Below are 15078 nucleotides of genomic sequence, written 5' to 3' on the forward strand. Positions count from 1 at the left end.
TTAAGTCTTCAAAAGAAATCCTGTCAGGTTAGTTAAGCGAAACTAGCTTTTTGGAATTATGTTGACCCATAGATTTTCCATCTATATATTAATATTGATTTCATATGGATTCTAGCATCTATCCTACAGATGATAAATTAATTGGCCAATAATTTCAGGCTTCCCCCTTCTTTTAAATATCAAAATGATATTATCTGCCTTTCCTAAAACAATACACTTGATTCTACAGAACTTTTTTTCTGTATTTGTAAACTAGTGTCTCTGCTGTCTCCTCCTCTAGATTCCTTCAGTATGGACTTATGGATATCGTCTGAACTCTGGGGACTTGGCCTCTTTAGTTTTGTTTAAGTATTTTTTTCCCCTGTCCCACTATTAACCATTCAAACTCATCGTCTAATCGAGTCATTTAATGAAGTGTATGTTCCATTATCTTTTAAGTACTGAGATAAAATCATTAGTCAGTTTTCTTCTGAGTTTATCTTGCTCATCCTTTAATTGCTGTACCCTACGTGACTTTTATTGAAAAATGTTTTCACCTTTTGACTGACTTATGTTGCATTCCTTTTATCTGTTATATAAGAATTTTATCTCTTTTTTTAGATTTAATTTTCCTTTTGAGTTTTCAAGTTTTGCAGGTACAGCCAGTTCTTCTATGACCTGATGGTTACGTTCTTGTGCAATCCTAAGTTATAGACCGATTGTGTTTCAGAAACAGCACTTAGTGTTGGCGATGTAATAGTGTTACAGCCAATACATTGTAAAGCTTCGTGCTTTAGAAACAATGTCCCTGATTCAATTGCAGCAAATTCGGGTTGACGAAACGCATTATAGCAGAACAAGCTGTACTTCATAATTATCGTGTTGTTAATGGAATAAATTCCTGTTGGATTCTCTTGCTCACTTAAAGATTTTCCATGATTTCCTTTTTCACCAAGATTTTTCTTTATTTTATTTGGTTCTACCTTCTTCAATACAGCGCTTCCCAACTCTCTCCCTAATGCAACCCGCATTTCAAAGCTTGAATGTTTTTGTACCCCCTCAGTGAGAACCCATTAGAGCAGGAGTACGGTTGTTAAACTTGGTTTGAATTCCACCTTATGTTATTGTTTCAGATCTCGTGGCCCCCAAATGTTAGCCCACTTTGAGTTCTGATTTCCACGTTTGGGAATCCTGACTTAATACCATTTCAGAGAGGTCTTTTTTTTTGGTTGCAAATCATGTTTCAACTTTATGTTCCTGGCATTTAGCCCCGCTACTATAATTTATTTGTGAATGTTGTTGTTCCTGAACTTTATTTTCATTAGAGCTGCTGTATCTGATGATTGTATAAGAATTCTCTTGGATTTCATTTGGGATCAGTTTAAAGGGGAAGTGTTGCATGTCTGTCTTGAGGTAATTATAATGAAAAGATATAGCAGCATTATGTGATGATACAGTTTGACCCTTAATTGTGTGGAAGCCTTCAAGTGTAAATTGAAGGCAACCGCTGCACTGTAGTGACTGACTTGGTCTTGAACAATTGACAATTAGCAATGCTGGAAATGTACTTACAGATCTGATTATTTTTACTATGCATTCTACCATATTTAAGTCCAATTTGTAAATTTTAGACATTTGAATGCATGCAGACTGATATAGTTGTTTTCCTCTTCAATAGAAATGTGGGTTGAGGTGTTGGGTATATAAAAGAAAAATTAATTCAAAATTCTACTAAGAGGTTTGCTTCTGTTTTTTTTTGTAAAAAAGTCATGTTTTTTATCTTCCAGGACTCCGACCTTTCATTCCAGAAAAAGACAGCTTACATTTTGAAAATTTCCTTGAAACTATTGGTGTCAAGGATGGAAGGGGCATTATAACGGACAGTTTTGGCCGATACAGAAGGACTTTGAGTAATGCATCCAATTCAACTACAAATGGCAATGGAGCAACTGCAGGCTCAGATGATCAGTCTGTGCCTTCTGAAGGTGATGAATGGGATAGAATGATCTCTGATATTAGCCATGATATAGAGGCCCTTGGCTGCAGTATGGACCATGATTCATCTTGAAATGAAATTTGCACATCCAGTTAGTAGCCGTCAAACTTCTTTCTTATACCGATGTGTTCTTAAATGAAGTTTACTACAATGTGAATATTTAAATGGATTGTTAAAACATTTCTAAAAAATGAAGAAATCAGGCCATAACTTTTTTTATCGCTGAAAAACTGCTTATTTGTATTGAAACCTTTTGTAACAAAGCAAATACCTGTTAGGCTTGCTTCTTCCAGTCGTGAGCAAGACTTTCCTTGTCATTTCACGTGGTTTTGTATCTGAACTGCACAATGTTACATATTGCAGTATACTGTGATGTCAGGGATGATTTGATTCACTTCTGGACAGATTTTTCATTTTCAATCTAAGGCTCCAAGAAGTTGAAATTTATGTCCCATTTCTGCTCTATGATGTTGCAGCATGAGGTGATGTCTGGTGCTTGCAAATAATACTGCACACTTTGAATTCCTGTAAATCTTGGCTGCATATTCAAATGTAGCTGCTGAAATTTGCCTTGTGACTAAACTAGGCAACATATTTCCATTCTTCTCATGGGAGGTGCAGAAAAGCTGGTATGTGATTGTGAAAGTTGAGCTTGTATATAGTTGGAGTGCATTATTGTGATTGCAAATAACTAAAATTTTGGTAAAGACAATTGACAGAAGAAAAATTGGCATTTTTCTTAAATGAAGAGAACCATGCTGCAGATTTTATGTTCTGCTTTCAAATATTTGCTTTAAAAATTCCTGCAGTTATCTGCTATTCCTGCAATATTTATGCTCTACTTCCATTTTCAAATAAGGGAAAGCATTATCATTTAAACTTGTAGAGTTTTATACAAAGGTTTAATGTTCTGGTGAAATGAACAGTAAGGTGCACCATAATGGTGTGTCTGTATATTGATACTTTTCAAAATGTCCTTTCTATTTCTGCACACCCAATGCAAGGATTTTTAAATTTTAAATTCTAATTAAAAAATAAGGGCTATTTAATCGTAGCCCATGCAAATTTTTCATGTAATATGCTGTATTTACTCTCCCATTTAATGAAATTTAAAAGGAAGAAAAATGTTCATGAAACTGGAGATGCAATTTCAAATTTTGGTTAATAGTCAATTTGGATGCTGTATTTATACTGCATTTAAACAACCTTTCTTAAATATTCTATTTGTTTATTGGCATGACTCAACATTTTACCAATAGATGTACTGTATTGTATGTATATGTGATAGTGTGCAGTGGGTAGAATGTATGAAGTTAATATGCATAGCATGTGGAAACAAGAAAACCTCAAGATCAATCTGAAAGAATGGATTTGCTATTACTGCCAGTATAATGGTCTTTGGAGCCACTAACTTTTTTATGGAGTGTTGTCAGATGCTTCAATATCCCATTCATTAGTTTGTAGTGAAGTAACTTGGTAACAGTGCTTCAGGTGATTTAATTTTATGCTTGGTTTGTAAACCTAAATGTAATATTATACTCTAGTAAGATCTGTTAAATTCACTTCAGTGTCCCTTTCAAAATATTTTAGTGTCGTAAACTCAGATATTAATGAGTTGAAAACCACTGGCATTGTACTGGCAGACTGCATGGTGGGTTTCCCGATTTGGATGCTTAATTAATTGTACTTACTGAAGGAAGTGGCTGTGTGTACCATGTCGTTATGGTGATTGTTGTCTTTTAAATATTAGGATGGAGGTAGGGTAAAATACAACTGCGTATCAGTGAAATATTTCAAGTACAAGAAGATGTAAATGTTTGAACTTTTCAGGTACAAGGGATATCAAGCTACCCTCTTTGGATATGAATATTAGATGTTGTTTTCTGCATCACTTGCCATGATTTTACTCGGATGTTTTGTTCCATTTCTCCATTTGACTGAAGTTGATCTTTTGTTTCCTCCAGTCTGTTCAGAAAGTTGCCCATTTACTTTATGTACAAATATGTACGATTTTGTTTGTGATTTATCATTTTTACACTGTATAGAATATCTGCTAAAGCAATTCACATTTGTAGCAGGAAAGGACCTGTGCATGTTTTGTAATGCTTTACTTTTTTCAAAGTGCAGTCTACTGTTTGTTCCATTGGCCAACTACTTCCAACTATTCTCAATCAATTATCTGGTTTATCTGGCACAGCCCAGAAGTTCAAATACAGATAAGCCAAGGCTGAGATTCCAACACCAGTTTGCTTCAATGAAAAAGCAATCTAACCATGCAAGCTACTACAAACACACCTATCATTTGACTTGTATATCAGTAGTGCAGCACCATTTCGGTTTCATGATCTGGCTTGTTTAAATAGTAAAGCCTTTAGCTTGGGCTATTGTAAAGGTTGAATGTCAAGCTATATCATCTTTTCCTGAGTGAAAGTGAGGACTACAGATGTTGAAGATAAAAGTCAAAAAGTGTAGCATCGAAGAGCGCACATCCGAGAAGCAGGAGAGTCGATGTTTCAAGCATAAGCTCTTCTTCAGGAATGATGAAGAGCTTATGCTTAAAATGTCAACTCTCCTGCTCCTCAGATGCTACCTGACAGGCTGTATTTTTCCAGCACCACACTTTTTGACTATATTTTCTCCTTCAGCATTGGTAATAAATTTTCTCTTCAGTGATGCCACTGAAATTACCTGAGCATTGAGGTGGACAAGGATAACATGGAAATTGTTACTTTGAATGCAGGACATTTAATTTTAATCACCTGCCCCATTCTGGATGGGGTCACTTTCTGTTATAAATCTAACAGTAAATCAGGATAACTGGAGAGGTAGGTGTAATGGTGAGTGAGAGTGGAACAATTATTTCCGGATTTTTTTTGATAGTTTAATTGTTTTGCTTTAAAAGTAGCAGTATTATAATTGTGATAAAGGATAACACAGTAAAACAGCACATTTCATGTAATATTTATTCCTGATGCCTGTTAAAAGGCATGATGACAGAACTGAATTTATCTTTGCAGGGTATTTTGGGACAGCAGTACATTTCGCACTTGCAAGTATAAAATAGATAATTGGTCAGTGAAGCATGTTAATGCAATAATTTGAGTTTTACTTTGTACAGATTTGCTTTCAATATCCATTATTTGCTTAATGCAAATTCCGGCCATGTTTGCCAAAAATATTAATCAGGTCAATATTATTCCCTAACCATAGGGACTATGACTGTCTTTAGCACAAGTACGAGAGCTGTAATATTCCACTTTAGGTCAAATGCGTATTTATTTTGGGGTCTATTTATGTCCAATCTGTTTAATAAAGGAGACTTTGCATCTTCGTCATGTTTCTGTTATACCTATTGGTCAAATTCTTAACATTACTCCATGTTTCCTTTCTTCATGTTGCTTATGTGTGTACTAGTAATTTACCTTAAAATTGTTTTTTTAATTTTATAGCCATAACAATCCAAAGAAATCTGCAGTGCCTTAGTCACGGTGTGCAGGAAGTCAGTTTTATCAAATATTGATGGTTTTAGTGTAGAGCTAGAGTCCTACAGGACGGAGACAATCCCTTTGATCCAAACTGGTCCAAGCCGACCAACATGTCCATCAACGCTCACCCCATTACCCTGCACTTGGCTCATATCCTTCTAAACTTTTCCTATCCATGTATTTTTCCAAATACCTTTTTAAATGTTAATGTACCCACCTCAACTACTTCCGCTGGTAGCTCATTCCTATGCATTCCACACTTTTTTTTTAAAAAAAGTTGCCCCTCAGGCTCCCTTTTTATTCTTTCCCTGCTAACCTTAAACTAATGCCTTTGAGTCCTCGATTTCCCCAACCCTGGGGAATAAGGTTGGGTGAAGTCATCTTATCCATGCCTTTCATAACCGTAGACACTTCTATAAGGTTCCCCCCTCGGTCTCCTACGCTGTAAAGGAAAAAGTCCTCGCTTGGCCAACCTCTCCTAATAGTTCAGACCATTAAGTTCTGGCAACAACCTTGTAAATTTCTTCTCCACTCTCCTGTTTAATAACATCTTGCTAAAGCAAGGTGACCATAACTGAACACTGCTCCAGATGCATCTCTTTGCTTAATTGTTGGTTCAGTTTATAAACTGCGATGTATACAATGATAAAGTGGACCAAACAGTCTACAAACTGATATAATAAACAATTAATAAGTATGCATTCATAAAAGAAATAGACACCTGAAAACAATTGACCATCTTGGGACATCTACAGGAAACATCTGCACCCAAACCCCTCTGCTACCATCTGATGTGAATGTTTGCTTTTCCGTCTGATGTGAATGTTTGCTTTATGAACAGGTTCTTTTTTAGTTGTCCTCTTCCCCCAAATAAGACATGTTGCAATGAAAATAAATTTAGTCTTGTAACTGGCCTGAATCTTCATGGGACATGTGGAAAAACTCTTTCAGTCCTAACATTTATTAATGACTCTTCCTCAGCTGCCAAACTGGAAAATGTCACCAACTTTGTTTCAAATTTCCCCTCTACTTCACCAATTGGTTTATCATTAATTCTCCCCTTTGATTCCTTTCACTATATCTTTATAGATATGTTACTTCATCTTGTTTCCTGTTGAAGACTTTTCTCCCCATCCTCCTTGTTTGTCCCTATCGCATCTGTTCTGATGATGCTATATTTCCCTCCCAGATCTGTGACCTGAGTTTCCATTATCCTCTCCTATCTTGACAGTGTCCTTATTCACATCACTCTTTTCTGACACCATTTAAATATATTGTTTTCCTTTTCCCTTGTCCCTTTCTCTTTGAGCAATTTTTTTTTTTAAAAGAATACTGAATGACATTTTGAGTTTATTTCTCTATCACACTGGGTTTCCAAATGCATCTTCCAGATAAAATAATGATTTAAGCTTTGAATAGTGTCATGCCCTCTGAAGTGGAAGACCAGTACAGAATGGATGCTTGTTTTCTTGATTTTCCATGCAATCTGAAGATGTGGTTCTAAGCTTCCAGTTGTCTTTTATAGTTGCTTTTCAGTGAAGTTCAATAGAAGCTTAAGAAATAACACCACCTCTGTGTCCAGAAAACTGTACTGTTGAGTTCAACAATTTTGCATTTATTCCCCAAACAGCTGTACTGGTCATGATTCAGTTTGTTGTTGATAACCCCTCGACACATCAATTTTTGATGTTCTGTTACCACTTTTCCTTGCACCATCATCCAATTTGTAATTTGATCCATCTTTCATCCCATCATAGACTTTGACTTTTACACTTTCTTCTCTTCTCCACCCCTTCATTTCATTTCATTTTTGCCCCATACTTGAATAAAATCTGTGCAGTTCTTATCCTTTTCCAGTTCTGACTGGAGGTCAGGAATCAGGAGTGTGATCTATTTCTCTGATTCTGTCTAACTTAAATTATTCTTGTTTTCAATTGGAATGTGCATGTTTCACAGATCACTTAATATTTTAAAAATTCTGTACTGATAGTCCAATTTATTAATATCATGAATAATTTTCCATGTTATTTAAATGGGCCTTTTGAGTCACTATTTCTTTATAGCTCTAAGAAAATAATTTCCTCATTTGAAACTCATATCTCACCTGTAAATGAAGTTTCTTCACTTGGACAAAGTGCATCTTTTATGAAAGGCACAATTAGCTCTGTGGCCTTGAAAAACAAGTTTTGGGGCATTTGGGGTTGTACTTGGTAGGATTTGATAGCAATGGAAATAAAGGATGTGGGAGTGAGAGGTAGTGTATTGGCGTAAAGATTTTGACTTGGGCTTCTGTGAAGGGTTTGGGGTTGCTGCACCAACAGACATTATCTTTAACATGTGATGTCCTATAGTAGTATTGCAAAGGAGAGCAGGGAAGCTATGCTTGCCCTTGATCACCACTCCCTGAGTAACATTTATCCTGGAATTTAATAATTAGAGTACTGCTATTTGTGGGATCCTGCTATGTGAAGACTGACTGCTGCATTTCATACATTGCAATAGTGCTTGCACTTCAGAGGGGGCATAGTGTGAATTCACTAGAATGACATCCTATCTACTTTATTAAGGCAGATGCCATAATAGTCCCTTGAGAATAGAAGGTTAAGTACTGATATAGATGAGGTTTTCAAAATGATCCAAGTATCTAATAGACTAGATAAAGAAACTACTTTCCCATGGTAAAGAGTCTTAAGCAAGGGCACAAAGTCCTAAAATTTTAGTTAGGTTTTTATGAAATGTTTCTTGATATTACCAAAGAATAGGGGAAATTTGGGTCTTTCTCCATCAAAATATTAGAGGTTGTAGCGAGTTTGGAGAAGATTTGTAGCTCAGGTTGAGGTTTTTGAAGGAAGGTTTGCTCATTGAGCTGAAAGGTTCATTTCCAGACATTTCTTTACCTTACTAAGTAACATTTTCAGTGGACCTCATGCGAAGCAATTATGAAAATTCCTGCTTTCTATTTATATGTTTGGGTTTCTTTGGGTTGATGTCATATCCTGTGGTGATGTTATTTCCTGTGGTGAAGTCACTTCCAGTTCCTTTTCTCAGGGAGTGGTAGATGGGGTCTTACTCGATGTGTTTGTTGGTAGAGTTCTGGTTGGAATGCCATGCTTCTAGGAATTCTTGTGTGTGTGTCTTTGGCTTGTCGTAGGATAGATGTATTGTTCCAGTCGATGTGTCCTTCCTCATCTGTTTTAAGGATACTAGTGAGAGAGAGTCATGTCTTTTTGTGGCTAGTTGGTGTTCATGTATCCTATTGGCTACTTTTATGCCTGTTTGTTACAGTCCTTGCATGTATTTTGTAAGTGACGTTAGTTTTGCTTGTCTGTATAGGGTCTTTCAAGTTCCTTAGCTGCTGTCTTAGTGTCTTGGTGGGTTTGTGGGCTACCATGATGCCAAGGGTTCGGAGTAGTCTGGCAGTCATTTCTGGGATGTCTTTGCCAGGGAGAGTGGCTAGGGTTTCTGGACGTGTTTTGTCTGCTTGTTTGGGTTTGTGGCTGAGAAATCGGTGGACTGTGTTCATTGGGTACCCATTCTTTTTGAATACATGGTATAGGTGATTTCCTCTGCTCTGATTAGTTCCTCTGTGCTGTAGTGTGTTGTCTCGTTGAAATGTTCTGATGCAGCTTCATTTGTGGGTGTTGGAATAATTGCTTTTGTAATTCAATATTTGGTCTGTATGTGTTGTTTTTCTCTAGATGCTGGTTTGAAGTTCCCCGCTGGCTGTTCGCTCCTGTTTGCTCTACTGTGACATTTAGGAATGGCAGTTTGTTGTTTTCTGCCTCTTTTAATTACTTTTATGCCAGTAAGGGTATTATTGATGATCTTGAAGGTTTTGTTTAGTGATGACAAAGGTGTCATCCATGTAGTGGACCCAGAGTTTGGGTTGGATGGTTGGCAGAGCTGTTTGCTCAAGTCGTTGCATTACTGCCTCTGCTAAGAACCCGGATGTCGGAGATCCCATGGGTGTTCCATTGGTTTGTCTGTAAATTTTGTTGTTGAAGGTGAAGTAGGTGGAAAAGCATAGGTCCACTAACTTGATGTGAGGAAGGACACCACTTCGACCGGGACAATACATCCATCCTAGGACAAGTCAAATAAAGACATGCATGAGAATTCCTAGAAGCATGGCATTCCAACTGGAACTCTATCAACAAACACATTGACTGGGATCCCATCTGCCACCCCCTGGGAAAAGGAACAGGAAGTGACTTCACCACAGGAAATGACATCACCAATCCCAAAAACCCAATCATATAAATAGAAAGCAGGAATTTTCAGCATTGCTTCGCATGAGGTCGACTGAACATGTTACCTAGTAAGGTAACAAAATGTCTGGAAATGAACCTTTTCAGCTCAGCGAGCCAACCTACATCCAAAACCTCAACTTGCGCTACAAATCTTCTCGAAACTCGCTAAGACCAATGGGCGCAAAACATTAAAACTGGCCCGAAAATGGGAAACAAATGCCATCCGACAGAGCGCCACCTGCGAACAGCTGTACTTCTGCACGAATGCCTAAGGAAACAGGTACTACCTAAATGTCTTCAATACAAACCTCTCCTTAACACCCTACTAGCCATAAGAATAGCAGAGCAAAACGGCCGCAGAACACTTCGAGAAATGATTAATGATGCCCACAACAAACTCAGTAAATACAACAGGGAGATTTTGCATTAAAAATCTTTGCTAGGTCATGCAACAGACCATGAATGGGCAGACACAGTACAGCAAGCCATAAATATTAGACCACAACAAACACAGAAAATGACAAAAAACTAGACAAACTTACACAAAGTAACAACAATGACAGCACAAAAAAACATCCATGTGACTTCACCACAGGAAATGACATCACCAACCCAAAGAAATTCAAACGTATAAATAGCAGGAATTTTTAGCATTGCTTCTCATGAGGTCCACCAAAGATGTTACCTAGTAAGGTAACGAAACGTCTGGAAATGAACCTTTCAACTGTTAGAGGTTGATTGTGAATTGAATGTTTCAAACATTTGACAATTTTTCAGTGTATTCAAGGAGTATGGTCAAGTGGGTAGATATAAATGAATTGTTACCTAATTGCTGAAACAGGTTAGAGGACTGAAGGATCCAGTGTTTGAAAAGCACTTTGGGATGTTTTGAATTGTGTTATATAAATATGAACATTTGAGATTTGGCAGCAGTCTTTTTAGGCCAAAATTAATGCCCTCCTTGAAAGCATTCAATGTTTTGGTCTCAATGCTTTCACATGATTCACAGGTTTTCCACACTTGAAGCAATTTCTCCTTGTCTTGGACCTTAAATGGCCTGTATCTTTAAACTGAGACCCCTAGTTTTGGACCCCAACCCATCAAACTCCTCAGGAATTAGTCCTCTAAATCTTTTATGTACCCCCCCATAACCAACATATCCATCCTCGGATAAGCAGGCCTAAACTATACACAATACTCCAGATGTCCTTTCAACAAGGATCTATGTCTTGTTGATAGAGTATCTGCTCCAAACTCGAATCCTCCCAATAAAGGCCAATACACCATTTGCTGCCTTCAGCACCTAATGTGCTTAAATATTTGCTTCAGTAAATGGTGTGTAAAGATATCCTGATCTCATTTAACCACACCCCTTCCTGATCTCTTGCCATTCAGATTACCTGCATACTGTTTATTGACCTCCTTAGAATCAGACAGCTCCAACTGATGTGTCATAAAATTGTGTAATTCTGAAGTACTAGTCATTCAATCTTGGAATTATAACTCAAACACACTTTGTAACCATGCAAAAATCCTTCTGTGCCAGCAAGATCGCTTAAACTGTACGCTTAAACCTTCTATTACAATACATTAAGTGCATGACTTTAGGTTTAGTTGCTATTTAAATACTTCAATCCTGAAGTGTTATGGCACTGCTGCCATTTTAATATGGATTTCTGGATGCGACCTTTTTTTTAGTTTGTAGTGTATATTTTCATGGAATCAGCTTGAGTTCTTATTGGTACTCTCTCTTGGCGTGCGTTGCTCTTTTACCCATTTATCAATTGATATTTGGTGATGTCTACAGCGCTCAAGTTTCCAAATGAAACCAGCAACTAAATAACACTAGCTGCAATTGTTCATTTTTCATTCCTTTGTATTATATCAGATGCACACTTGATTATACTGCCCGAGAACTGAAGTTTGAGCATTTTGATTGCTGTGCAGCATTTTCTGTCTAGGAAAATGTAAGGTGTCTTCATTGCCACTCTTCCTGTTCCTCTGCACCTTTCATTAGAAGAAAGTGAGGACTGCAGATGCTGGAGGTCAGTTGAGAGCTGGAAAAGCACAGCAGGTCAGGCACCATCAGAGGAGCACGAGAATCAATGTTTTGGACAAGAACCCTTCGTCAGGAATGAGCCGAGGGGGTGGGGAGGTAAACGTGAGGGAGGTGGGGCTGGGGGAAGGTAGCTGAGAGTGCGATAGGTAGATGGCAGGCTGGAGTGGATAGGTGGGAAGGACGATTGGCAGGTAGGACAGGTCATGAGGGTGGTGTCAAGTTGGAAGATTGGAACTGAGATAGGTTGGGGGGGGGGGGAGGAGGGAAAATAAGGAAACTGGTGATATCTACATTGATACTGTGTGGTTGGAGGGTGCCAAGGCAGAAGATGTTCTTCCACGTGTCACATGATTAGGGTGTGGTGGCGGAGACCCAGGACCTGCATGTCTTTTGAGTGGGAGGGGGAGTTGAAGTGTTCGGCCATGGGGCAACATGGGATCCCATGTACTTTTGCGTAAGTGACTTCTACTGCCTTCTGAAGATGCACAAAGCCAACATACCAGGACATCTCACAGTATCAGGCAGTGGGACCCTGTGTGAGATCCTCTCTGGCTATGTCGAAGGCATCTTGAAACCCATCTTCAGATTTCTTGCGTTAACTCAGCACCCATGGACCAGTCAAACTGGGAACCTTTCTTGTCACAATGGACGTTTCAACACTACACCAGCATCCCCCACAATGAGGGCATTGTGGCAACAGCCTCTACTTAAGACCAACAACTGCCAATCTCTGAGCACCGCCTTACAACTCATCCGCTTTATCTCAACAACAACCGTTTCACCTTTAACAACCAGTTTTTCATCCAGACACACGGAACAGCCATGGGGACCAAATTTGTGCCCCAACATAATTATGCACAGATTCAAACAATACTGCTTCTCTATGCAGGATCTCCAACCAATGCTATACACCAGGTATGTCGATGGCATTTTCTTCCTCTGGACCCATGGTGAGGAGTCACTGAAACAACTACATGCTAACAATGAGTTTCATCCCACCATCAAACTCACCATAGATTACTCTGTAGTATCTGTCTCATTCTTGGACACATGCCTGTCCTTGATGGACAGGCACTTCCGCACATCACTCTACTGCAAACCCATGGATAACCTCACAATGCTACACTTCAGCTTCCACCCGAAACACATTGAAACAGCCATCCTTATAGTCAAGCCCTACGCATACACAGGATCTGTTCAGAAGAGGAGGAACATGATAGGAACTTAGAAGTACTCCAGGATACCCTCATAAAAATGGGATATGATGCTCAACTCATCAACCACTACTTCTGACTTGCCACAGCGAGAAACCATAACCACCACCTGCATAGAGAGACGCTGCAACTGACAGGGTACCCTTCATTGTCCAGTATTTCCCAGGAACCGAAAAACTATGCCATGTTTTTTACAGCCTGCAACATACTGTCAATATGGATGAGCGCCTCCACTTCTCACCTTTTAAACAACCACCTCAAAAAAGGTTTGCAGCAAACTGCCTAGCTTTCAGGGTAACACTGTACAATCCTGTCACAATGGACACTGCATGATGTGGCAGGGTGTCTACACGGATACCACCATTACACATGGGGACACCTCCCACTATGTACATGGTAGGTACTCGTGTGACTCGGCCACGTCTGTATCATGCTGCAGGCAAGGACACCCTGAGGCATGATACGTTGGTGAGACTGAGCAGAGGCTACAGCAATGGATGAATGGACACTACGCAACAATCAAGACAGGAGTGTTCCCCAGTCAGAGAACACTTCAGTGGTCTAGGACATTCGGTCTCGGACCTTCGGGTGATCATCCTCCAAGGCGGACTTTGGCACAGGCAACAACACAACATAGGCGAGCAGAGGCTGATAGCCAAGTTTGGACCCCATGGGGATGGCCTCCACTGGGACCTTGGGTTCATATCGCTTTACAGGTGACCCCACTGCACTATACACATGCGTGCACACAGACACACATGCGCCCACAGACACACACTCCTACAGACTCCCTCGTACGCAAGTTCTCATAGCTCACATATACACTCACGCACCCTCTTACAGATTTGTACCTCTTTACACTCTGTCACACACACCGTCTCGTATAGACGCTCGTACCCCACCCCCAGCGTGAACACAAGTTTGTGGGGTGAATTTGTACTTGCAGAAATACATTTTATTTTGCTGAAAAACTGCATGGATCCATGTAAGCTTTTGTAAATCCCTTTTTTAGATTAGAATCAGTCTGAACACTTAAGCAGTCCAGGATATTCTGCTTTCCACAGGGCACCTCACAACTTCAGTGCATTATCTGGGCCAACATGGAATCTAATGTTAAAGTTCATGTGAGAATGTAACATTAACAAAGTTCTGTGATTTACATATGAAAGAACAAACCAAAATGATCATTGTAAAAGATGAGAGACTTAAGCAATCTAGGTCTTTTTCAATATCTAATTTCAGTTACATCACACTGTCAACTTTTGCTATAAATTCCATGTCTTACGATCTTATACTTCACAACCACCTGATGAAGGAGCAACGCTCCAAAAGTTAATGCTTCTGAATAACCCAGTTGGACTATAACCTAGTGTTGTGATCTTTAACTTTGATTAGAACCCTGTGCTAAATCGTGCTTTGCAACCTGACTGGCTGCATTATCACCTGATACATTAGCACATCTAATTCCATGTACGTAACTGCCCACTGCTAAATGTAGCCCTATTCTATGCAGTCACTTTTAGTACCCTTGTGATAGTATCCCTATCTCTGGCCTGGGGGCCCAAGCTCAATTCCACCTGCTCCAGTGTAATGTGTACAATAAATCTCTGACCGGGTTAGTTGGAAAATATTTGCGTTCCTCCTTAGACGACTACAGCATAATCCTCTTTTGAGTGTGTGCATCCAACCAATTACAAATCGGTATTGTGATCTACACTTAACCAAACTCCACCCCGGTCATCATTCTGTCAGCTCAACTGGGAAGCATCGTTAAAAAGCCACAACGTCAAGTCTCAATACTGGCATCTCTGAATTTCTTTGATCTCGAGCTGATGAGATGTCTGTTATGTTGCATTGTAGCATTTGAGACAATCTATTCCAGTGTAGTATATACTAAAGAATCAAACAAGCTGTTGACCTTTCCTCCTTAACACTCAAACCTTTTGGCCATCTCCAACTTGACCGCCACTTCTCCCTTCTACCCCTGTTGTAACACCCTCCTCATTGGAAAATTAACATTAGCCTTCTGAATGCTAATGTATACTCCAATTAACTGTTTGTTACCTTCCCCAGTTCCCCTGTTGCCAATCCTGCT

At 39.1% G+C, this 15078-nt stretch overlaps 1 protein-coding gene across 5 annotated transcripts in view; it reads left to right on the plus strand.

Annotated features, from left to right (window-relative positions):
• ccm2 (CCM2 scaffold protein) overlaps positions 1 to 15078 on the plus strand; it is a 127541-nt gene that overhangs the window by 99218 nt on the left and 13245 nt on the right. For all 5 annotated transcript variants that reach the window (XM_043682484.2, XM_043682476.2, XM_043682487.2 and 2 more), the window contains one exon: positions 1767 to 1964. In XM_043682484.2, coding sequence (XP_043538419.2) covers positions 1767 to 1964 — 198 coding nt within the window. The remainder of the gene's footprint in view (positions 1 to 1766; positions 1965 to 15078) is intronic.

The sequence above is a fragment of the Chiloscyllium plagiosum genome, unplaced genomic scaffold, assembly GCF_037043375.1.
Source record: "Chiloscyllium plagiosum isolate Xiang-an unplaced genomic scaffold, Cpla_swu_hap1 HiC_scaffold_3, whole genome shotgun sequence".
Lineage (NCBI taxonomy): Eukaryota > Metazoa > Chordata > Chondrichthyes > Orectolobiformes > Hemiscylliidae > Chiloscyllium > Chiloscyllium plagiosum.